This window comes from Protopterus annectens, chromosome 6.part1, assembly GCF_019279795.1.
Source record: "Protopterus annectens isolate FY-2018-M chromosome 6.part1, PAN1.0, whole genome shotgun sequence".
Classification (NCBI taxonomy): Eukaryota; Metazoa; Chordata; order Ceratodontiformes; family Protopteridae; genus Protopterus; species Protopterus annectens.
The window spans coordinates 204,020,007-204,045,116 of record NC_056738.1 but is presented as its reverse complement, the minus strand read 5'-3'; the positions used below and the strand labels follow the sequence as shown (position 1 = coordinate 204,045,116).

At 38.5% G+C, this 25,110-nt stretch overlaps 1 protein-coding gene across 3 annotated transcripts in view; it reads right to left on the bottom strand.

The window, feature by feature from the left end:
* Positions 1-25,110, bottom strand: part of LOC122805478 (5'-3' exonuclease PLD3-like) — a 697,284-nt gene that overhangs the window by 71,121 nt on the left and 601,053 nt on the right. For all 3 annotated transcript variants that reach the window (XM_044075664.1, XM_044075665.1, XM_044075666.1), the window contains one exon: positions 20,811-21,011. In XM_044075664.1, coding sequence (XP_043931599.1) covers positions 20,811-21,011 — 201 coding nt within the window. The remainder of the gene's footprint in view (positions 1-20,810; positions 21,012-25,110) is intronic.

The following is a 25,110-nucleotide window of genomic DNA, read 5'->3' as shown; positions in this document are numbered from 1 at the left end:
TTACTGCCTACCTAAAATACATAAAAGTTTATCTAGGCCTCCAGGTAGGCCTATAGTTTCAGGTTCTTGTTATTTCTTGCATAATTTAGGTATTTTTTACATCATTTTTTGTCTTCGTATGTTTATAGGTTACCTTCATACATTTGTGATGTGTTTGATTTTTTGGAAAAAATAAAAAGGGTAGAAATAAATCATAGGATGTTATGGGTCACTATTGATGTGAAGAGCCTTTATACCAATATTAAACATCAGTTTGGTATAGAGGCTATTAGATTTTTTTTAGGTGATTTTCCTGCCACAGAATTTATTGTTGAATTGCTTTATTTTTGTTTAACTCATAATTTTTTTGAATTTAATCATGTGTTATGTCAGCAGTTACAGGGTACAGCCATGGGGGCCTCTTTTGCCCCCATGTATGCTAATCTTTTTATGGGTCTATTTGAATTGGAAGTTATTTACAAACGCGAGTTTTTTCATTCACATGTGATTGCATATTATAGATATGTGGATGATTTGATATTTTTAGTTGAAGCTGATAAAAAAGAAATTATAGATTTTGTTAATGATATTAATGAGAATAGATTTATGTTGAATTTTGATGGTTTGACAATTGGACATATTGTTCCATTTTTGGATGTTATGTTGGATATTTCTGATGGTAGGAAGATTGTTACTTCACTGAACAGAACATTTGAAGGAGTTAATTTATACTTGCATGGTACCAGTGGACATCCCCCCCATACTATAGATGCTTTACCTTATGGGGAAATGTTACGAATATATAGACTTTGTAGTAAGCCTGATACTTTTCATAAGGAAATGAGGTCCTTGGTAAATTCTTTTATTAACCGAGGGTATAGTAAAGAAATTTTGAATAAATGTTTTGATAAGTTGGTTCAGAGGGTGAAGCCATTAGGCTCTAGAAATGTCCAAAAAAATTTTTATAATAAAGTAGTTTTGACATGATAATATTACTAATCAAAATGAAAATATGTATTTTGTAACTACTTTTGGGTGTTTTACTCAACAATTTCTTGATATAGTGAGTCGTTTTTGGTCCTTCTTATGTTCTTTAAAAAATGTACAACAATGGTTAAATGTGAATTTAAAATTTTCTTACCGTAGGGGAAGAAATATAAAAAATTTTTTAGTTAAAAGTAAGTTTAGTATACCTTCTTCTAAAATATGTATTGAACCTTCTAAAATTGGAACTTTTCCATGTGGAAGATGTAAAGCTTGCAAGCATATTGTACCTTATTTCTCTTCCATTAATAATGTTAAATTTAGTGCTAATAATTGTTTTTGTTGCAATTCAGTAGGTGTTATATATTCCCTGTGTTGTCCATGTGATAAATAGTATATAGGACAGACAAAAAGAGCATTCAAAATCAGACTGTTAGAGCATATTAGGGACATAAATAATGTTAATGTTGATAGTCCTGTTGCTTTACATTTTGCACAATTCCATCATAAAAGTAGTGTTGGTTTAAAAGGTACTGTGTTAGAACAAATTAGTGTTTCCTCATATTGTAATATTGATGTTAAAACTCTTTTATTACAAAAAGAAGCTTTGTATATTTTAAAGTTTAAAACTATGTCTCCTTTTGGGCTTAATGAGGAGTTCAACTGGAAGGCATTACTTAATTAATTAGTTATTTAATTGATCAATTGTGTAATTATTTTAGATGTATATATGGTTCTGTGACTGAGTTTTTTATTCTCCTTGAAGGCTTTGGCCGAGACGTCAGAGATTGTTTTTTATTAAACGTGTTGGTGGAAACTGTGCTTGTTGTTCCTTGCTTTTGGCTGCTTTCGTGGTTTGAAGTTAGACTTACCTAGCCTGACTCTCTCCAGCAGTGACAGTCAATTTGGTTTGATTAGGTACATGCTCAAAGTTACACACTATTCAAATATAGAAAGAAGAAAGCAAAATCAAGAATCATAGGTAATGTTAATTAGCAGGGCATCTACTCATTCTATTATGCTATATTGCTAGGCATATCCATCTCTCGTTCTCACGCTCTCTCTCTCTAGCTATAGAAACCTGGGTAACCACTGTTTCTTTTTTCTGGTTTCCTTGTAGGTTCTCATCCTCATCTTCACTCTCATTTCTCATCTTTCTATGTACCGTCCTTTTTTATCACTGACTTCTGACTTTCTGCAGCCATCTTTGATTGTTCTTCCCAAATTTACCTCTAATTCAGCAATACTTCAGGAATTATAAACTATACGGGGCATGTTCTTAGTTGGCTCACTCCTTTACTTGTTGTCCTCCACCCAGATCAGTGAAGATTAAGAAAAAGATGTTCTTCTTTTCTATTGATATCCTCACTCTTTACATTACCAGTTTCCTCAAGTTTCCTCTCTCAGCTCATCCTGGATGTGGGCATCACTACTGTAAAGTTAAAATCTTACATAGCTATGTTTGTCCTTTATGCCCATTCTCCTCGAGAGCTGGTTGCCATCCAGCTTTCCTGAAATTGTGGTCTGGATCCTATAAGCAAGAGATCCTCTGGTTCTAAACATATGAACATATACAATTGTGAACATAATGTATCTTGTTCACCATGTCTTCAGTGCTGTACTTGGCCATCTGCAGGCACTCTTACCCATCCTCATCTTTTTATGCACTTTTGGCAAACCTCTTTAATCCTTCTGTAGATTCATACTCTTTTCACTTTGCAAGGAATGCAGCCAGTCACCACTATGTCCAAGATAAAACATTTCTTGGCATTAATCTTAAATCTCCACCCCCCCCCCCCAACCAGAGCTGCCACTATCTTTCCACATTAGATCTATACCAGCGATCTACCCTAGGATGAAACATCTCTTCCTTTACTTCTCTCTTCATTGCATACCTTCTCATAGAGATCTAACATAACCAAGTGTTGTACTCAATGCTCCATTCCATAGACCATTTTGGTAATTCTCTTATTGGACCACCTCAACAAATTTGACATCTTTCTCTAAACAGGACTTTCAAACCCAACATGGTGTCTGCAGAAGGCTTCACTAATATCCTCTGTTGCAGGAGAATCCCTACAATCCACAATGCCCATAATCCATGTAAAGCACTCTAGCATTCTGTTCAGTTTTATAACTGCCTGCTCAGTCTAGAAAACATTGATCCAAGTATTATTTACATATCCAGATCTTTCTTCTTCTGTCTACCCTAAACATACTCCAATTCATGTTATTTCTTGATCTCTCTGCAATGTGCACAACCACACATTTTTGCAGATGACTCTCCTGTCACTATCTATATTCCAACCTTAGAAGCTCTTCTATGTCATGTTGGAGGCTGGCAGCCCTACTACTACCCATCACTTGAGTCTTGGTGTTGTTTGTTAACATGGTGATCTTAGCTTGACTTTCTACATCCTTAAGCTGCATATGAAAGAAATATGCAGAAGAGGATGCCTGTGACACCCCACTTTATGCTTTGCTCATTTATTATGATGCCCCTTTAAAAGGTCAAGCTGCTGCTGTTGTTGCTTCATTCAGTTTGCTGTTACCTAATTAAGAATCTGTCTTCCTCACCCCACATCCATACATTTAAGCTCCTTGTTTAGTCATCTCTCCTAATATTGTGTCTTCCTTGCTTCGCGTGATTCTTCCCCCAGGCTGGATTATAAATATGTCTAAGATATAATGATGTGAACTGGTCAGATTGTGGCTTCTCTTTGTATAACCATGCTTTCTGATTTCTCTTTCATTTTGTATAGTCTGGATAATATTCACAAGTTCTGTCAATACAGTCAACAGATTTTAAATGACTAAATAAAATAAAAAAAAAAATAGTCCCAACTTGAACGCTCCCCGTAATCACTACTTTTTGATTTCTATCTTCCAAACAACTCCTTATGTCTCACTAGTTTGGACCTAAACTGTAACCTTTAGTTTTTGGATCAGGTTCTTCTAAGGAAAGTGCTTAAAGGTATTAGTGATGTCCATGTGCACTTCTTCCACAGGGTTTTCCTTATCAGCCTTGACAGTGATATATTCAAAGATGTGGATCATTCTGAAAGGACAGCAATTTTCCCATGTGAATCATTCCTGCTGCCCATCTGATAGATAATCTGCTGTTTACCCCGAAAAACTTTTTATACTCATTTTGGGGATGGAGGTAATGGCAAACAGTCTCCAAATACCCAGTCCCTCACACTCCATCTTTTATGCAAACGACAGTACAGCTCTCCATAATAAGTTGCTAAAAAGGAACAGAGAATCATACAACAGTACAACTTTTGAGCATTCCTCTCATCTGTCAATCAATCACTTGCCCAAATACACCAGCGGTATATGCATCACCTGAGGGGAAGTAATATGTACCTTATGCATGTGCCCTACAGGGTTTAGCTGGCAAGTGTCCTTGTACAAAACATGCATTACCTTATACAATTTTTGTTTCTCTTAACTGAAACCTTTCTCTGCTATGCTCCCCCACACTCCTGCTACTTAATTAGTCTCATCCCAGGATCACACAGTCCTGAAGATAAAGGCAATTCCTGCTTTAGTCTAACCCAAGTGCTACAGTGAACTCCAAGGCCATGTGACCATAGAGTGAGAACAATTAAACATCAGGTGTAGGGAGGGAGCTTGGAGACCCCTCATAGACTCCGTTATATACATTATATATTCTGGAATTGAGTTTTGAAACTTGTGTTTGATATTTTTTTCAGTTAGCTGCTTCCAATGTCAGAATTCTAAGGCAATCCTTATACAGATGAGCAACTGCATGTTTTTATTTTTATTTTTTGCTATATTTATCTTTCATTTTCTTACTAGTTCTAGCTTTACAAGGTAAGTGGGGTGGTCCCTGACCCTTTTTCACCAAACTCTTAAACAATGCATCAAATAATAAGACAGAGGGGAAGGACAGTGTACAGTACTATGCTCCTTGAACCAGAACTTAGATAAACTTCTATGTCAGTTAGAAGCTTTAGGAGGCAAGGACCATGGTAAAAGACCAGTAACACAGCACTAAGGAAGTGTGCACCTTTCTCTAGGGATTGAACCTGGACCCTACTCATCACGGTTCCGACTGCTCCACCCCTAAGATACTTAAGCAGTTGAGATTTGGCCAAAGTACTTTGAAGCAACAACTCTTATTCATACATGTATGGTCCAACCATCTAATGCTGTCAAGTTGCATCAAACACCTATAATGACCTCACAAACAGCCAGTGCCATCCACAAAGTTTACCAGGCAAGTAGGGGAAAGAAAGTAGATTGCTAGACCTTTCTGTCATATCGTACACATATTGTACACACACCTACAGACAATTTAGAATCACCAATGGGATGTGGGAGAAAAACAGAGTACCTGAAAAAAAAACATATGAAAATAAGGACATGTAGAGAAGTCACCCAGCCAAGAAATGAAGCAGAGAACCACTTGCTATGAGATAACAAAGCTACTAATTACATCACTGTGCTGTGCTTCATATATCACACACATACACATCAGTGTGAACAAAGGAAGGGAAGTGCACATTTTGTATGACTATTTTAATGTTCTTTTTATTTGCACTTAGTTCTGCATGCTATCCGTAGTGAGCCTGGGCTGTGGGTGAACGATGATCTGAAGACCAATTTATTTACCTTGCAATAATACCAATAATTAAAAAAATACAAAAGTATTTAAAATAAGTAAATGAAAACAGTGCAGTTACACTTCCTCCACTCTCAGTGGTTTATCTGTAGGGATCATGTATGTATGACTGTTTGTATCATGTATATATGAGTGAAATAGGCCACTTCAAAATACCTTAACTACTTTTCAAATGCTTTAATAGCTTGGTGGTAGAGCAAGCAGAATGGTTATAATGAAACTCTAATTTGATTAGGTTCATAGGTTCATACTAGGCTATCTGCCCAAGGGCATTTATAAGCCTAGCCCAGAGTTTTGTGGCTTTCGCCACCCCTTTAGTTTGGAGGATACTATGCCCATTACTTTGCTGTGCCTCTGTCAAGCAGTGACACTGAGATATTCCATGGGGTATATCTGCGATCTCCCATCCATTGGTCAAGATTTGCCAGCGAGGTGCTCTGCCTCACATGTACCGGGATTTTGTTCCACAGCATAGGGAGTCTCTGGGTGATGAATCTGTCCCTCCAGCACGTCCTATTAATAACCGTGTCAAGGTTCAAGTCTCCCGCCCTTGTAGTTCTGAGGGATCTAGATTTTTTGAGGTGAAGCATGTTCATCAATTCTGGGTTGGACATGGCCTTGTATGTCAGGCACAGGTCACCTCTGAGCAGGCGGTGGCGACTGAATAGAGCTGAAGTTCCTTCAGTCGGGCAGCATAGGACATATTTTTGAGACCCTTTATCCTTTTGGTGAGGAACTTTTGGGGCCTTTCCAGTTGCTGCAGGTGTCGTGTCAGATACATTCCGAATGGGGAATTGTACTCAATCATTGGTCTGATGAGTGATGAGTACAGGGGAACGATGACTTCCCTTGATCTAGATGTGAATCCCTTCATGATCAGGTGGGCAATGTAGAAGGTCTTCCTAACTACTTTGGCAAAGTGAGTGTCAAATGAAAGGTTACTGTCAACCTGGGTACCCAGATCCCTGATAACCTCTTCTGTCCTTAGTGGGTTGCCGCCTATATGGTAGCTAGGGGTAACCTTGTTTTTCCCGAAGGGTATGACTATGCATTTTTTGGCATTTAACTTTAGGCCATGGCTCTGGCACCAGTTTTCCATTTCTATAAGACCCTTCTGAAGGACATCTGTGTCAGATGTGTTCTCAACTATGGCGCCCAGTTTGCAGTCATCTGCAAATTTTGTCAGCCATAATCCTCCTGTGTTTGCTTGTACGTCTGAAAAGTAGATGCCGAACAGGAGAGGGCCCAGGACTGAGCCCTGTGGGACACCACTTGTGACAGGCTTTGAGTCTGACATGGCGCCAGCAACTCTGACCCTGTGGGTTCTGTCACTTAGCCAATTTGCAACCCATCTTGTGACGTATGGGTTTACATTTAAGCTGATGAGTTTTTCAATGATGCCCGAGTGGGGTATTGTGTCGAAAGCCTTTGCCAGGTCGAGGTAGGCTGTGTGGACTGCCTTTCCCTCATCAATGGCCTTGGTGACTGTTTCGAAAAAGTCAACCAGGTTTAAAAGGCATGATCTGCCCTTGACAAAGCCAAACTGGGTCGGATCCAAGGTCTGCAAGTCTCCTATGTCTTTATTTATGAGTTCCATTATGATCCTCTCCATAGCTTTGCAGATCAAGCTTGTCAAGCTGATGGGACGGTAATTTCCCGGGTCGGTGGAGGCACCGCCTTTGTGAAGTGGGACCACAGTTGCCGTACGCCACTCCTTAGGCACGTATCCTGAGGTGAGGCTAAGATTAAACAGCTGCCCTAACTGCGGGTTTAATTCCTCATTGAGTTCGTGGAGCACACATCCGGGGACACCATCTGGTCCCATGGATGCTGTATTTTTTGCCTTGGAGAGAGCAGTTCTCACCTGAGCGTTAGAGATGTTTGGGGGGGTTATAATTCTCTGGTATAGATATCTCACCTTTTGGGGGGGAGTTTGCACTGAATCTGTCAGCCAGTATATTGGCAATGTCTGTAGGTTCAGTAATTTTTACATCATTTTGAACTAATTCTGAGCATATCTGGGAGTTTCCTCCCAGGTTTCTAACAAAGCTAAAGAAGGCCTTATGATTGTCCTTTGAGTCCTTAGCGACTTTTCTCTCAAAATTTGCCTTGGATGATTTTATGAGAAATCTTAGTTTTTTAACTTATAATGATCAAGGGTGTTTTCCCTTTTAAGGATTTTGCTCTATCTTGTAGTAGCTTCCTCCTTTTGTTGTAGAGCTTGTTTATGGCTGGGGTCCACCAAACTGGACGCTTGCCTTTGGTACAAAGAGTCTTTGTTTTGTTTGGGATTGCCTGATCCATGCAGTCCTGTAGGTGCTGGTAGAAGGCATTTGTAAGTGATTCAGCGGCTTGAGTAATGGTTTCCGCAGTCTCGGGGGCCTTAAAAGAGACCACACTAGCCTTTAGAAGTGTGAAGTCGGCTTTTGAGAAGTTCTTCACTGTGGTCTTTTTTATCTCAGGTGGGGGCGGGATGTGGACTTCCAGTGAGATTAGTTTATGGTCTGATCTCACCAGTGAAGGGTATACCTCCGGTGTTGAACATTGTGACCCCATGTTCGTGATGATGAGATCTAGTATGTTATCTCCTCTTGTGGGGATGGTGACTAGTTGTTCCATGGCATTTGAGTTTATGAACTCTAGGAACCTTTGGGCTAGAGTGTTGGGGCTTGAGTAGTGATCCCAGTCTATATTCGGGTAGTTGAAATCACCTAGTATGATGGTGTTTGGAGATACATTTATCCCCTCCAGTGTTTTCAGGAAAGCTATGTGAGGTTCCTGAGATTGAGAGGGTGGCCTGTAACATGCTACCAATTGCAGAGCAGTCTTGCCTATGGTTAATTGCACCTGGATGGTCTCCGATGCATCCTGCGTTGCCACCAACCTTGAGGTGTGGGTGTTCTTGATGAATATAGACACCCCCCCTCCTTTCTTGGTGTTGTCCGGATTTTGGGGCCGGAACGCATGATATGAGGTAAAGCCTGATAGTGCCAGGGTGCTCTCGGGAGCCTTGAACCAGGTTTCAGTCACAGCACAGACATCGATGTTCTCCATACTAAGAAGGGCTTCGAGTGCGTGCATCTTGAGGTTGAGGCTTCTGGCATTGAGCAGCATTACCCTTAGTTTTTTTCCTTTTTTGTGTTCTAGGATGGTAGGTTTAGAATTTGAGCCTTGCCTAAAAAAAGGCACTATGGGGGTGGCAAGAGCCTTTGCCAATATCCGGAAGCCCAGGGGTGACAGGTGCAAGCCGTCCTTTGCGAAGCAGCGGGGCTTGTCCAGCACGTCATCCCAGGCAGACAGACATTGGATCCCCTTTGAATGACACCAGAGTTTAAGCCAATTATTAAAGCTGATCATCTTGTCTCTGTATTGTGGCATCATTCTTGGTGAAGGTAGGATACTGCTCAAGGTCAGGGTCATACCTGCCTGGGCTACATAATCAGAGAGCTCCTCTATGTCTCTTTTCATGTAGTCCAAGGAGGTACATCTCAGGTCGTTCACACCAGCGTGGACAATGACAGTGATTCTCAAAGCTTCTAACTGTATCATACTTCTGGTTCAGAGAACATGTTCATGTACTCTATTTTCCCACTCTTTTCTGAATCTTCACAATTTTGGTAAAGGGAATGGTAAGTGGAAAGGCAAAAGATTGTGTCCATGTAAAAGATGTGCTATTATCATTGGTATTAATACAGGCTTTAAATCCACATTAATATCACCACTAAATATAGAAAGCAAAAAAAAAAACAATAAAAAAACTATAAATAAGTATAAGTGAGGAAGACCGACCTTAAAAGTGTATAGCAAGTTGAGGGGAAATTGGCTGGGCTTAAAATGGACCACAAGGGCATCTAGCCAAGCACTTACTTATGAATCTATGAACAGTCAATAACCTTACAAAAATGTACTGTTACATTATCATGCTGTTGCAAGAGTCTTCCTCAAAAATATCAAATGGGGAGAATCTCAAGTAGCATATCATCCTTGGCAAAAAAGGAGGGAGTTGGCCAGTCAAAACAGAATACTTTTTAGGACTTGCTAGGCTGTACACATTTATTCCTTCACTTAATATTTTTTGAACATGTGATTTGTCTAGTTTTGCATATATCTTGAACAGGTACACATTTAACCGAACAAAGTCAGCTTTTCTGTGTTATTCTGGAAAGTGATCTCTTTTTTTTCTCATCTTTTAAGGCCAATGGAAAAACCTTCATTCATCAACATTGAGAGCAAAATCTGATGAACTACTGGTTCCAGCTTGTCAAGATTAGACAGCATCAGCCTTGTTGGGCAAGCGTCCAGCACTCATGTCATCAGCTGTATACTAGAGATAGCAGTAGTGAACTCTTCAAAATCAGAAAGGTTATCCTTACCTTCAAAAAGTCATCTTTGGATCCAAATTACCTGGACAACTGCCACCCAATCTTTAACCTCCCTTTTTTTAGTAAACTTATTGAAAAGGTTGTTTGTAAGTAACTAAAGACCATTTACAGTCAGTGGAATGATAGACCCTTTTCAGCCAGTCATAATCACCATAGTACGGGAGACCCTAATTGTAAATGGAAATCTCTATACTGAACTGAAGGATACAGCAAATCTACTGGCCGATAAATTCAGCTCCAGTTCTACTCTGCCTTTTCTCCCAGACACTTCTCAAGAAATTCCCTCAACCATAGCTTCCACAGCTATCATTAGGGTACAGGTCATCAATGCACTCTCAATGGCCAAAAACACTGCATCGATAGGAGCTGATAATATACGCGGATGTCTCCTTAACAGCACAAAATATGGCCTGTTGGGGACACTAGAAGCACTATTCAACTGTAGCCTCCAAATAGGATTTGTGCCAAGCGAATGGAGGACTACAATTGTTATCCCTCTGCACAAGGGCAGGCCATCCACAAACTCAGGGAAACTACTGACACATAAGCCTGACTAGTCTCTTACGCAAGGCCATGGGAAGAGTAATCATGGACATGATAAATAATGACATAGGAAACTTTCAGACATTAGATCCAACCTAGTTTGGTTTCATCAAGGGCAGGTCATGCCTACTCAATGTGATGAATTTCTTCAAGGTCACCAAAGCACTAGACAACTGCAAAACAGTGCCTACTGCCTACCTTGAACTGGCCAAAGCATTCAGCAATACCACACTCGGACATTGTAAACAAGCTCTCAAAATTAGGTATAAGACCCAAATGTCACCTGCTGGATAGTCAGCTGGCTTACAGCTTGGTCACAAGAAGTTAGGCTATAGGTGAGTCTACCTATACAGAAAAGTTAGTCACTAGCGTATTCCTCAGGGCTTGGTGCTGCGGCTGCTCCTTTTTGGCTATCTAGTTCTCTGAAGACAAGGCCAATGCCAAAGGCCTCTGGCTGACCAAGGTCACAGACATTTGCAAACTAGGCACAGTCACAGAATCTTCTAATGACACAAACATATCCAAGACAGCCAGACATGGACTAAAAATGATGTCAGAGTCACAGTCTAAAATTCAATGCCAGAAAACATAACAAGAGTATCTTTCAGAAAGACAACCTCTCCTGGAAATTATTGCATTGATAATTCACACCTAAGAACTAACCCTGTGGTCAGTGACTTGGGAATGCATATAGACAGTGACTTGGCCTTTGACCATCAATGTGCCTACTATAGTAAATGTAGATCAATATGTGCGTATATACCTTTAAGAAGCCATCCAAGGGCTTTTCCTTAAGTATAAATACTGAGCACGTGCGAGCCTGACTACCATTTTGTAGTTAGCTGTCGAGATGTGAACATGTATGTATGTATGTATTTATGTATGTAAGCTCTGTTTGTTAACTAGTCTGTTTGCATTTAAAGATTCTGCTATCCATCCTTATGTTTAAAAAGCAGCTGCAAATAAATGAAACCTGCTCCAATGCCAAATGAAATTCTTAACGCAAAATTTATTAATCAACGTTTTCGCCTTGTTAAAAACTCAGCTTCATCAGAGAACAATGCAATAGTAAAATACTTTTCTTATATATCACTTTACAGGAAGTGATGTCAGTAAAAGTGTCAGCTGTTTCATCTTGAACACCAAAGTTCCGTTGCCACAAATATTTAAAAGTAGTGTATCAAATTAAATAAATACACATTCATATGATTTTAATATTACATACAGTTAAATACTAAAATAATGTTATAAAATCAAATAGACTAATGACAAGTATAATACGCTTTCCTTATTAAAAATACAATTACTACTTAAAGATCAGCTTTACTTGTTAAAACATGCCAAAGAAATATGACTTTCTAAACCACTAATCCTTATGTAAAAAGGAGAAGGAATACAGTATGGTATAAAGACTAAGTCAGCTAACAATGTTTAACGTAAACATTATGTTGACTATCTATAACTGGTATTTAGAGTGTCCTGAAATGAACTAAAATAGGTGCAACATTAAAAAGTTATAGGAAATTATAAAAAATACTACTAAGGCATTCGTTAAAAATGCTTAACGCAAATAACTCCTTAATTTCAAAACTGGCAAAATGTTGCAACTTTCATTTAAACCAGGATAGTAAAATGAATCTGTCCTAAATTGCCATTCCAATTCTAGAATTTCCAATAATAACTTAGTAGGACCACCTCTAACAGGCTGTTTCATTTGGTCAATTGCCATGTATGAAAAGCTGTGGCCTTGATGGTCAATGATATGTTTGGCAAGAGCGTTATTTTCATTTCTATTATTAATAGCGTAGGTATGTTACATACGTCGTAATCTGCGGTCCGTCTTTCCAATATAGAAAGACGGACAACAATCGCAGATGGCGACATACACTACAGACTTACTTTCACAGTTGAGGGGTTTCCTAATGTCAAACTTTTTTCCTTTTACTGTGAATGTCTGCCCAGACTTGGTTTTGTAACATCTATTGCAGAAGCCACATGGGTACATACCTAATCTTTTATTGTAAAATTTACTTGGGAGGTCCCTTTGTAGTAACTCTTTCAAATTATTGTTTCTTTTAAAAACAAATGTAGGGGAATATCCAAATTTCTTAATTAAAGTGGGGTTACTTAAAATAAAATCCCAATTCTTCCGAATAATTGCTGTTATCCGTCCTGAGTCAAAGCTGTATGTGGTCACATAAAGTGTGGAGTCAGGAAAAGTATTAGACAACAGTGAATTGTCACTTACTATCGGACTTTCTGCAATGGATGGTAGTAAACTAGTATTATTTAAAGTGTTATTCAAACTCATTGTAGACAAAATTGGACTGTAAAGACCCCTACTTCTCTTCAATTCAACTTCGTTAAAAATGTCCTTAATAAATTTCAACGGATATTTTCTCTTCAAAAACATATCCGTTAGCAAGTCACATTCTTCATAAAATGTTTCCAACGTACTGGACATTCTTGCGGCCCTAACAAGCTGTCCCTTTACTACAGCTTTTTTCTGTTTCATAGGGTGGTGACTAGAAAAATGCAAGAATGAATTACAGTATGTTGGTTTTCTATGTATCCTTGGTGAAAAGAGCAAGATTGGAAATCCTTAGTTAGTTTAACATCCAAGTAGTCAATACTGGATGTTGAAAAATTGTAAGTAAATTTGAGAGATTCTGAAGTATTATTGATGGTGGTAACAAATGTATCAGCCAATGTCTCATTGCCATCAAATAAAATAAAAATGTCATCTAGGTATCGTGTGTAATATCTTATGAGTGCCGTTAATTCTGGTGAAGAAAAAACAAAATGTTTTTCCCAATAACTCATGTAAAAATTTGCTACTACTGCTCCGCAAGGAGAGCCCATCGCTACTCCTTGTTTTTGCAGAAAGTATTTTTTATCGAACATAAAATAGTTCGAGGATAACACGATATCCAGTAATTCAGTGATGACATCTATCTCATTTTTTGAAACACCCAATTCACCTAATAGAAGAGCTATCCATTCAAGGGCCTCTTGATGGGGAATTGAGGTGTATAAATCAACTACGTCAACGGTGAGGAAATTAACCTCACCGTTGAAGGGTTGGGAATTGATGGCTTCTAAGAAGGTCCATGAGTCCTTACATATTATAGGAAAATGGACTAAGTATTTAGACAGTAGACTATCAAGGAACTTGGCGCAAGAGTAGGTCATGGATGACCTTCCATCAATTAAGGCTCTCATCGGTGGGTTTACCAAATCTTTATGTACTTTTGGTATGCCGAACATAACAGGTATTTTTGGGAGTGTTATATCAATATAGTTGTAAGTATCCAAATTAATTTTGCCTTCAAGGTATAAATCTCGGAAATACCCCCTCATCCTGTTATGTGCTCCTTGGATTTCGTTAAAAGAAGCTTCGGCATACGCTGGTGATTCCAAGATAGTGTACATTTTTTCAGTGTACATGTCTTGGTCAAATATCACCAGTCCACCCCCTTTATCGGGTTTAAGGAGCCTGACGGGCATGTTGCACAGGTCATCTAACATTTGGAGTTGAGTTTTTGTAGTATTAAATTTAAAAGATGAACCTCTATTTAACCTGTCATTAAAAAGGTGTCTCAAGTCGACCTCGCAAGCTTGTTCAAAATGCATTAAGGAAGGATGTAATGGTGGGTTAAAAACACTAGGAAGTACCAAAGAGTGAAAACTGTCCTGACTGCTAAGCTCACTATTAAAATACAATTTCAGGTTAAGTTTTCGAACGAAACACTTCAAATTGATCAACTCCTTTGAGACATCCCCAAATTTGCTAGGTACAAAAGTATACCCATATGCTAATAATTCAATAAGCTCTTCAGCTAAGTTAAAGTCAGTAAAGTTGTAAATTTTGAAGTCAGCATCACGATTTAACATTATTATTGGAGTCGTTTGAGGTACAAAACTTGTACCTCAAACGACTCCAATAATAATGTTAAATCGTGATGCTGACTTCAAAATTTACAACTTTACTGACTTTAACTTAGCTGAAGAGCTTATTGAATTATTAGCATATGGGTATACTTTTGTACCTAGCAAATTTGGGGATGTCTCAAAGGAGTTGATCAATTTGAAGTGTTTCGTTCGAAAACTTAACCTGAAATTGTATTTTAATAGTGAGCTTAGCAGTCAGGACAGTTTTCACTCTTTGGTACTTCCTAGTGTTTTTAACCCACCATTACATCCTTCCTTAATGCATTTTGAACAAGCTTGCGAGGTCGACTTGAGACACCTTTTTAATGACAGGTTAAATAGAGGTTCATCTTTTAAATTTAATACTACAAAAACTCAACTCCAAATGTTAGATGACCTGTGCAACATGCCCATCAGGCTCCTTAAACCCGATAAAGGGGGTGGACTGGTGATATTTGACCAAGACATGTACACTGAAAAAATGTACACTATCTTGGAATCACCAGCGATGCGGCTTCTTTAACGAAATCCAAGGAGCACATAACAGGATGAGGGGGTATTTCCGAGATTTATACCTTGAAGGCAAAATTAATTTGGATACTTACAACTATATTGATATAACACTCCCAAAAATACCTGTTATGTTCGGCATACCAAAAGTACATAAAGATTTGGTAAACCCGATGAGAGCCTTAATTGATGGAAGGTCATCCATGACCTACTCTTGCGCCAAGTTCCTTGATAGTCTACTGTCTAAATACTTAGTCCATTTTCCTATAATATGTAAGGACTCATGGACCTTCTTAGAAGCCATCAATTCCCAACCCTTCAACGGTGAGGTTAATTTCCTCACCGTTGACGTAGTTGATTTATACACCTCAATTCCCCATCAAGAGGCCCTTGAATGGATAGCTCTTCTATTAGGTGAATTGGGTGTTTCAAAAAATGAGATAGATGTCATCACTGAATTACTGGATATCGTGTTATCCTCGAACTATTTTATGTTCGATAAAAAATACTTTCTGCAAAAACAAGGAGTAGCGATGGGCTTTATGGAGCAGTAGTAGCAAATTTTTACATGAGTTATTGGGAAAAACATTTTGTTTTTTCTTCACCAGAATTAACGGCACTCATAAGATATTACACACGATACCTAGATGACATTTTTATTTTATTTGATGGCAATGAGACATTGGCTGATACATTTGTTACCACCATCAATAATACTTCAGAATCTCTCAAATTTACTTACAATTTTTCAACATCCAGTATTGACTACTTGGATGTTAAACTAACTAAGGATTTCCAATCTTGCTCTTTCGCCTCAAGGATACATAGAAAACCAACGTACTGTAATTCATTCTTGCATTTTTCTAGTCACCACCCTATGAAACAGAAAAAAGCTGTAGTAAAGGGACAGCTTGTTAGGGCCGCAAGAATGTCCAGTACGTTGGAAACATTTTATGAAGAATGTGACTTGCTAACGGATATGTTTTTGAAGAGAAAATATCCGTTGAAATTTATTAAGGACATTTTTAACGAAGTTGAATTGAAGAGAAGTAGGGGTCTTTACAGTCCAATTTTGTCTACAATGAGTTTGAATAACACTTTAAATAATACTAGTTTACTACCATCCATTGCAGAAAGTCCGATAGTAAGTGACAATTCACTGTTGTCTAATACTTTTCCTGACTCCACACTTTGTTATGTGACCACATACAGCTTTGACTCAGGACGGATAACAGCAATTATTCGGAAGAATTGGGATTTTATTTTAAGTAACCCCACTTTAATTAAGAAATTTGGATATTCCCCTACATTTGTTTTTAAAAGAAACAATAATTTGAAAGAGTTACTACAAAGGGACCTCCCAAGTAAATTTTACAATAAAAGATTAGGTATGTACCCATGTGGCTTCTGCAATAGATGTTACAAAACCAAGTCTGGCCAGACATTCACAGTAAAAGGAAAAAAGTTTGATATTAGGAAACCCCTCAACTGTGAAAGTAAGTCTGTAGTGTATGTCGCCATCTGCGATTGTTGTCCGTCTTTCTATATTGGAAAGACGGACCGCAGATTACGCGACCGTATGTACGAACATACCTACGCTATTAATAATAGAAATGAAAATAACGCTCTTGCCAGACATATCATTGACCATCAAGGCCACAGCTTTTCATACATGGCAATTGATCAAATGAAACAGCCTGTTAGAGGTGGTCCTACTAAGTTATTATTGGAAATCCTAGAATTGGAATGGCAATTTAGGACAGATTCATTTTACTACCCTGGTTTAAATGAAAGTTGCAACATTTTACCAGTTTTGAAATTAAGGAGTTACTTGCGTTAAGCATCTTTAACGAACGCTTTAGTAGTATTTTTTATAATTTCCTATAACTTTTTAATGTTGCACTTATTTTAGTACATTTCAGTACATTTTAAACACCAGTTATAGATAGTCAACATAATGTTTATGTTAAACATTGCTAGCTGACTTAGTCTTTATATCATACTGTATTCCTTCTCCCCTTTTTTATATAAGGATTAGTGGTTTAGAAAGTAATATTTCTTTGGTATGTTTAACAAGTAAAGTCGACCTTTTAAGTAGTACTGTATTTTCAATAAGGAAAGCGTATTATATGTGTCGTTAGTCTATTTGATTTTTTTAATATTATTTTAGTATTTAACTGTTTGTAATATTAAAATCATATGAATGTGCATGTATTTAATTTGATACACTACTTTTGTGGCAACGTAACTTTGGTGTTCAAGATGAAACAGCTGATACTTTTACTGACATCACTTCCTGAAAAGTGATATATAAGAAAAGTATTTTACTATTGCATTGTTCTCTGATGAAGCTGAGTTTTTAACAAGGCGAAAACGTTGACTAATAAATTTTGCGTTAAGAATTTCATTTGGCATTGGAGCAGGTTTCATTTATTTGCAGCTGCTTTTTAAACTGGAGCAAGGTTTCCGTGGCATTTTTGTGTTTTATCCAGTTTGTACTTTTGGTGTTTATATCCATCCTTATGTGTTTGTATATATTAAATCATCAGAACAAAACCCCAGGCTTTATTATTTGTAATAGAGACGAATGAATAACAGTAAAGAAATAATTCTACGTTGCTCAGCTTATAAGCAAGGGTATTACATCTAGGTGCAAAGAGGTCTTTAATTCCATTGTAATCAGCCCTTATGAGACCAGTCATTAAGTGCAATGCCCCCTTTGGTATGTACCTGACCAGGAATATGCAACAAATGGAGCATCCTCAGAGATCCCTCCTGAAAAGGATAAATGGTGTAGACAACATGTCCATCACAGACCACCTCAAAGCCTTATCCTTATACTTGGTCTCCTACAAACTGCTGAGAGTTGATCTATGTTTGGCCCTCAGAGCATCCTCTGATCCAGCCCTGATGGACCTGTTGTATATCTGCAAAACAAATGGGATTAGAAACACCTGATCTAGTGAGTAAAGCCTCATCCGCAATGCAAATAAGACATGTTGGAGAGAGAGGTGTGTGTCTCAGATTCTACCCCTTCTCTGGAACAGGATTCTCATCCATGCAAGTTTCTCCCTGCACTTATTCAAGAGCAACTTGGCTCAACAGATGGGGAATCCTAAATTTACCCCGGGTCTACTACCTATGTCCCTATTAGAAAGGGAAAGCTTGTACATGCTTGATCACCCATACCCAAGCTATATCCCCAATAGAATGAGAAGTATTAAAACCTGTCAAATACATTTGGGAAGCATGGCTAGGCTTAAAAAGGCCCTTTAGTGTCATTAGCATAGTGATTACCTATGAACATATGAATAAAGGCACTTTAAATTATGAAGGAATATGAAGAGCTATAACACAAGAATAAACTGTATTATTGAGTTATGATGGAAAATGCACACTAGTAAAACATAGTGGGGCACATAGTCATTGTGTCACATGTGTTCATGCTTTTACAGGTTCCACTGTTGGATGATCCAGCACAAGAGGACAACACAGAGCTGACATCAGAAGGGCACATGTGGTAGATGATGATGGCAAAATGGAAGTGTCATGATCCAATGACAAAGTGTTACTGTCTGCACCACTACAGAGGGAAGGGTCATCCATATCCACCACTACAGAAGCCCCTTTAGAGGTACAGACTGACTTCATAATTTCACCTGTTCATGAAAGTCTTCTTGTGCCCAAAAGTTCTTCACAAACTTCACTTGTGTTCCCCGCCCACACATCATCTGACATGTGCATTATCACTGGTGGTGGGTGCAATGCCACCTTCACTCCTGATCTGTCCCTGACATGGCTGCAACACTCAGAATTAAGCAGCAGATAAGCAGGTTAGTGATGTAGACAGAAAAAGCTGGTATTCACAGCATTATGGAGATGGTGAGTTTGGTCCGTGACTTGCAGGATTATGCACACCAACTGCACAATGACATCCAGTATAAGGACAGGTAGTATACAGAGATGCTGAGGGAGTTTGTGCCAAATGTTGCCTCTATAGGTGCCTCAATGAGACACACTACAACCTTTGCCACCATAGGCCATGGGAAGGTCCACACCCATATTACAGTGTTGCAGTTTCTTGTCACTGTGTCCCCCAACCCCTGCAAGTGATGATGACGATGCCTTACCTATCCCCCTAAATAATGTGGGTTGGGTGACATTTGATGCACGTGGTGTGGCAAGGTCATGTACTGCCCTGTATAGCATAAATATGACATCACATGTATCATTTCACTCGGTGTTGCCTGTGTTATGGATCACAGTTGTGGAGTAGATAGCAATTTCTTTGCCAGTGATGAATATACTGTACCCACCTCATCTTTGGCTGTGGTAATGCTGCTGCATATTTCTCCACTGACTCTCCACTTTGCCATTCTGCTGTTACTCTGACTGGTATGGAAGGCCCTGCCCTGATATTCACCTGCTGCTACATTTCAGTAATGCCATGTTGTGTAGCATGGCACACACAGCTATCTTTCTGCATATGTCTGCACTGCACCTACAGTGTCCATCATGAGGTCTTTTCAGTGATTAAAATATGTGCTCCACTATGTTTTACATTTCTTCATGGGCTATGTTATACTCCATTACCTGCATGGTCAGGAAAGTGTGTACTGGAGTCATCAACCAGGGCTCTATGGTGTATCCAGCATCACCTGTAACATACAGCATACAATATATTACATGTGGCCTGTTCCCTGCTTGTATGATACGTATGAGTACAGACCTGTCTACCTAGAGTGTATGTGCACCTACCAAAGGTAACACTGTGGCAAGTCTCTTAGCAGAAACCACTGGTAAAGGTCAGAACTGTGCCAAATGTGTAATTTATGTGAACTGTCTGAGTGTCACACAAACACATTATAAGTATTGCTCTGGGCATCGCAGACTGCCTGACACTTCAGGGAGTTTCATGTTGATTTATTACAGGCCCACTGAATCAGGTAGGGGTTTAACAGCAATAAGAGTACAATTTATGGTTCCTGGGACTTCTGGGAATGGGCTGTGTTATAAAAGGCCTACAAGGCACTGCATTTCTATTTTGCTATCATGGGGAACCAGATATGTTCCTCCACAAGGTAAGACATTAAATAGAGGAAATAGTTCAGGATTCACTAGCCTGATAACTGTAATATCTTTTAAAGTGTCCCATGAAGGTTGCTGGATGGTCCCAGTAGCTAATATGTTTAAGACTGCACATACCTTTGTCTCCACAGGAAAAAGCATGCTAAGAATACACCCCTGATTCCACTTCTGGGTGATATATAGTTTGCCTAGGTCCCTTACAGTCTCCCTGCCCACACAGAAGTGGTCCACAATCTGTTGGTCTGTGAGTTGATGGCATGTCAGGTACTGTAGATACCTCATCTAGTGGTGAGAATAGTCACGACTTGCAACATTGCAGCCAATGTCTCTGATGGCAGGTCCTAACATATGCTGCTGTCCTACTGCCCTTCTCTTCATGACTCCTGTTGTGTACCAGAAATTACAGTGTTTAAAATGGTTATGACCACCACATACACCACTGTTTTATAGATTTGTGAAGTGGTCCATCATTCTGTGTTCCTTCATTTGCAAAACCCACTAGGCTCATTTACACAAGAGTTCCTCATTTGGTATTATGCAGCCATTAGCATGTACTGCATACCACATTATTTTAACTATCGTGCAGCCACACTATTTCTGACTAGAAGTGACCACTCTCTCTGTATGGCCATCACTCACATTAATTTGTGCAGTAAAATGCACTGTCCATGAATCATGGACACTATCAGCAAACATCTAATGCCTGGACCATTATATAAAGAACAAAAACCTGCATTACTTACTGAAATATAAACACTTGCATCTGTTCCATTTAACTGAAGTTTCAGTGGTTTATCTTTGCTAGAATCTGCATCATATTCTGCAGGCCAATCCGATGGAAGGGATACATCATCTTGTCCCAGGTACTGATACATCTTGAAGATCTTTTCCAAGTCATTGGCAAGACAGCTGCAGTTATAAACCACAACTCCAAGCTCCTTTACCTACAAATTGCAGAAAAACTGGATCAAAACATTACTAAAGGAAAGTCGTGGAATGTCACTGTAAACAGTGACCCTAATCCAACCATCAAATAAACGCATGCAAAATAAAATTAAATGAAAGGCCATAGCAAAGCTACAGACGCAATAGCCATCACCTGATGCTTACATATTGTTTTTACATTTTGATTTGTACACTGAATTTGTATATGGAATGTGTGTAACAGATAATGTAGACAGACAGTATTTTAATACTAGTGTGTCTTGGCAGTCTCAGTATCATTAGAAATACTCTGAGGTTTTGATACTACACTATTATATACTGTATATAAAACCTAGTACTTTCTATTCTCTGTAGAACAAATGAATACTGTACTACTGTATGTACACTGGTGCTTATACTTTCTGCAAAGCATGAAATTAAATATAAATAAATAAATTAAATTCGTCACAGGAAGACCACTTTTAACATTCCAAGGAGCTAAAGACTGGTTACAAGGGGAAAATGTATGCCTAACATCATCAATGTAAAGACAGGTAAGGATGGCAGAAAATGTGCAAAACAGAGGTAAATTTGCTTTGAAATATAAGCAATATGGGAAACTCACTTTGCAGATTTCGGACAACTTTCTTTTGTTGGGATATATGACAGGAACCTTGACAGAAGACAAAGTACAAATAGCTAAATTTATGCAATTTTTGTGGTGGGTTCTGAAGGCTACAGTTCATGTTATAACCCTGCCTGGGATCAGAGGGTCAGATGATGTAATAGGTTAAAAAGGCCATAGCTTGAATTTGAGGAAAGCTGCGAATACCATCATTATGCAATACAAACACATTAAAAAGTATTTTATCAAATTTTTAACAAAATGAAATTCAGTGTATATGTCTGGGTCCCACAGCTCAAACTTCACTCTGATGACTGAACTCTTGTAGCGATGCCAATGCCCTTTAGATTTATTCTTGCCAAAGTATGACAGACAACCTGTTATAAAATTTCCTGTGACAGAATGATGCAAATGGAATACGACTAACATCTTTATCAATTTTTTCATGTAATCCAAATTAAGAATATCACAATTACTCTAAAAGGATACAGCTAAACATAACCAAATAGTTTAGCTAAACAGCATCTGTATGAAGCAAGCAAATAGATAGTATTTAAACTACCTTGCTCATAGTTCAATATTTACTGGAAATATATACAGAAACTAAAAAAATCCAATAAAAATTACAAGACATCCTGAGAAAATATTTCCTCAGAGTAATTTATTTGGATTTCTTAATCAGGAGAGAGCACTGATCAAAACAGACAAAATTTGGTCTCAGACCAGGAAAGAAGGAAGAAGGACAATTAATACACTTTTTGGTAGTAGTAACAATAAATAACCATGTAATAAAGGATAAAAACAGCATATATGTTTACAACTACAATAATTGTATAAATACTATACATGTATTGTTTCTGTCTTTTATAACAGTATATTTGAAGTAATTATGAGTAAACCGTATATAAGCTCCCATGGAGGAAACAAAGTTATGGAAGTAGAAGTAGAGCGAGTGAATAAACAGAGACAGAAACATAATTTTTGCACAAAAAGCACTGCTGAAAAGTAATGGGACCAAAAGCTTTTTATACATCTCTGAAGTCCAAATAATGTGACAAATATGTACCCAGTACCTATAAAAAAACATATTTAGACATAAGGTATTAGAGGTGAATAATTTCCATCATAGGACAAGATCTTTTTAACCAAAATGTGTACCCAAAGCAAAACTTGGGTAGAAACTAGCACCCTTAATACATTAAGTCAAACAATGAAGGCACTTAGCAGCAGCAGTACCTTTAGGAAATACAGTACAAGGCTCTGGAAATTAGTCTGTTCAGTGAGGCCCCTTTGAAAACTGGAGGCTGTGGTTCAGGGCTGCTGATGTTTATATGACTCTCCATCTAGTAGGTGGCCACTACTGTAAATTCCCGTAGAGCTAAGCTCAAAGGATCTCATCATAGCTAAAATAGACCCAGGTAGTTAAATGTCAGTAAAGACTGCAAATACCCAAATGTACAAACTGAGATCTGGAAAATAACAGATGTAGTTAATACACATCGCCATCATGACTTACCGTTAACAGTGGTCATCATTACTATGCATTTGCTTGTTTTGGATTTAAAGCTCCACGGTGGTGCAGCGGTTAGCATTGCCGCCTCACAGCAAGAGGTTCTCTGGTTCAATTCTTGGCTGGGGTGCCTTCTGTGCGGAATCTGCATGTCCTCCCTGTGGACGCGTGGGTTTCCTCCGGGTGCTCCGGTTTCCTCCCACATCCCAAAGACATGCAGTAGGTGGATTGGACACTCTAAAATGGCCCTAGGTGTGAGTGTGTGCATGTGTCTGCCTCCTGTGGAAGGTTGGGCGCAGGGCTGGCAACTCGACACCGTAAAACTCCTCTGCCAATCATGAGCTGACAGATGATCTGCTGTGGCGACCCCTAACTGGGAAAAGCTGAAAGATGATGATTCAGGAATAAGAGGGAAAAGCAACTGACTCGCCTGAACAAATCAATGTTTCTCTTTCTGCTCAGTCTTACTGCATATTAGCGACACTGATGTACAAATTAGTTCCTTTATGAAATAATCTGTGGAAGAGCACATCTACCCAAGCCTGGACTCTATATATACATGTTCTGGAGTTCAGGCAGTTATTTTGGACAAGATGCACTAAATTCACCTGAAACACACACATCACTGCTATTCTGGCATTTCATCCCTCAAAAATGATCCCCAGGGTGCTTTGAAAGCACCAGTCTCTTCTTGCTTTGAGGAGCTGGGCAAAGGGTACAGTGTATTAACAGTGATATATTATCATACTAACTGGAAAAATATTTATTCTTTGTTGACCAGGTTAGTCCCACTAGGCTGGTGGCCTCCTTTCTGGAGAGGCCCACAGTGGTATTTATATTACTAGAGAAAGTTTGTCCAGGGCACTCGGGAACTTCCCCTACTCTTGGTAGTCAGGGGAAGGATTTGGTACACATCCTGACTTCCTGTTGCCTGTTCAGGTGTGGAGGCAGCCAGGAGGAACAGGAATAAAATATGGCCGATTCAGCTTTGGCTGAAAATGAAGTGAACGTTGATGAAATGTAGTTGAAATGGTAGAATCACTACTAGAAGTTTTTTCTGATGCTGTAGGTGCAGAAAAAAAACAATGATACTGGAAGAAAAGCAGATAGTAGCTGTAAGAGACATGGATTCAGAGGAAAACATTCATAGGAGATTGTTTGAAGGAGACACAGTTACCTCTGAGAAATGCATAATTACAACCCTCCAATCAGGAGGGTTGCAGGATAATTATTTGGAAGAAATGGTAAACCAAAGTGAACCAGAAAGTGGAGCAGCAATTTCATGGAGTGACATCATGGAGAAAATAGAAGAAGACAAAAAGAGAAGAAGAGCCTGTGCCAGAAAAAGTTCAAGAGACAAAAAGTTATGCACAAGCCGTGGGAGAAAGAGCAAAAAAGAAAGAAGAAATAAAAGAAAAAAGTATACAGTACGTGTGAGCTGTAAAAAAGAAGGTTTGGACAGGTATAAGGTTTGGGACTCTGTCAGAGCACCTCTGTGTCAAAGCAAAAGAGGTAAAAGCATTCATTTTAGTTAATAAAGAGACTTTTTTTCACATAATTTTTATTGAGTTTTCATAAATACAAATGCATCAAAAATGTTAAATATAAACAAATCTTAACTATATACAATGTCCATAACAGAAGCAACTTTGTCAATACATTCACATTTTATCTAACAATTTTTTAAGTTTTAACCAAACTAGTAGTTTATGTGTCATTCTTGTAATTCTTAAAGTCATAGTCATTAATTCTCTATTACAAACTATTTTGGCCAGTGATATAAATTCCACAAAAGGTGTAATTTTCTTACTTTTCCAGTTTGAGGTAATGTTTTTTCTTGCTATTGCAAGGAGGGATAAGAGGAGGTGCACTTGTGTACTTGGAACATACACTGGAATCGGAGCATTAAATAATAACAATGAGTCAGTGACTTCACGTTTATCCGACCACAATGCTTTAATAAACGATTTGAATTCTGACCAAA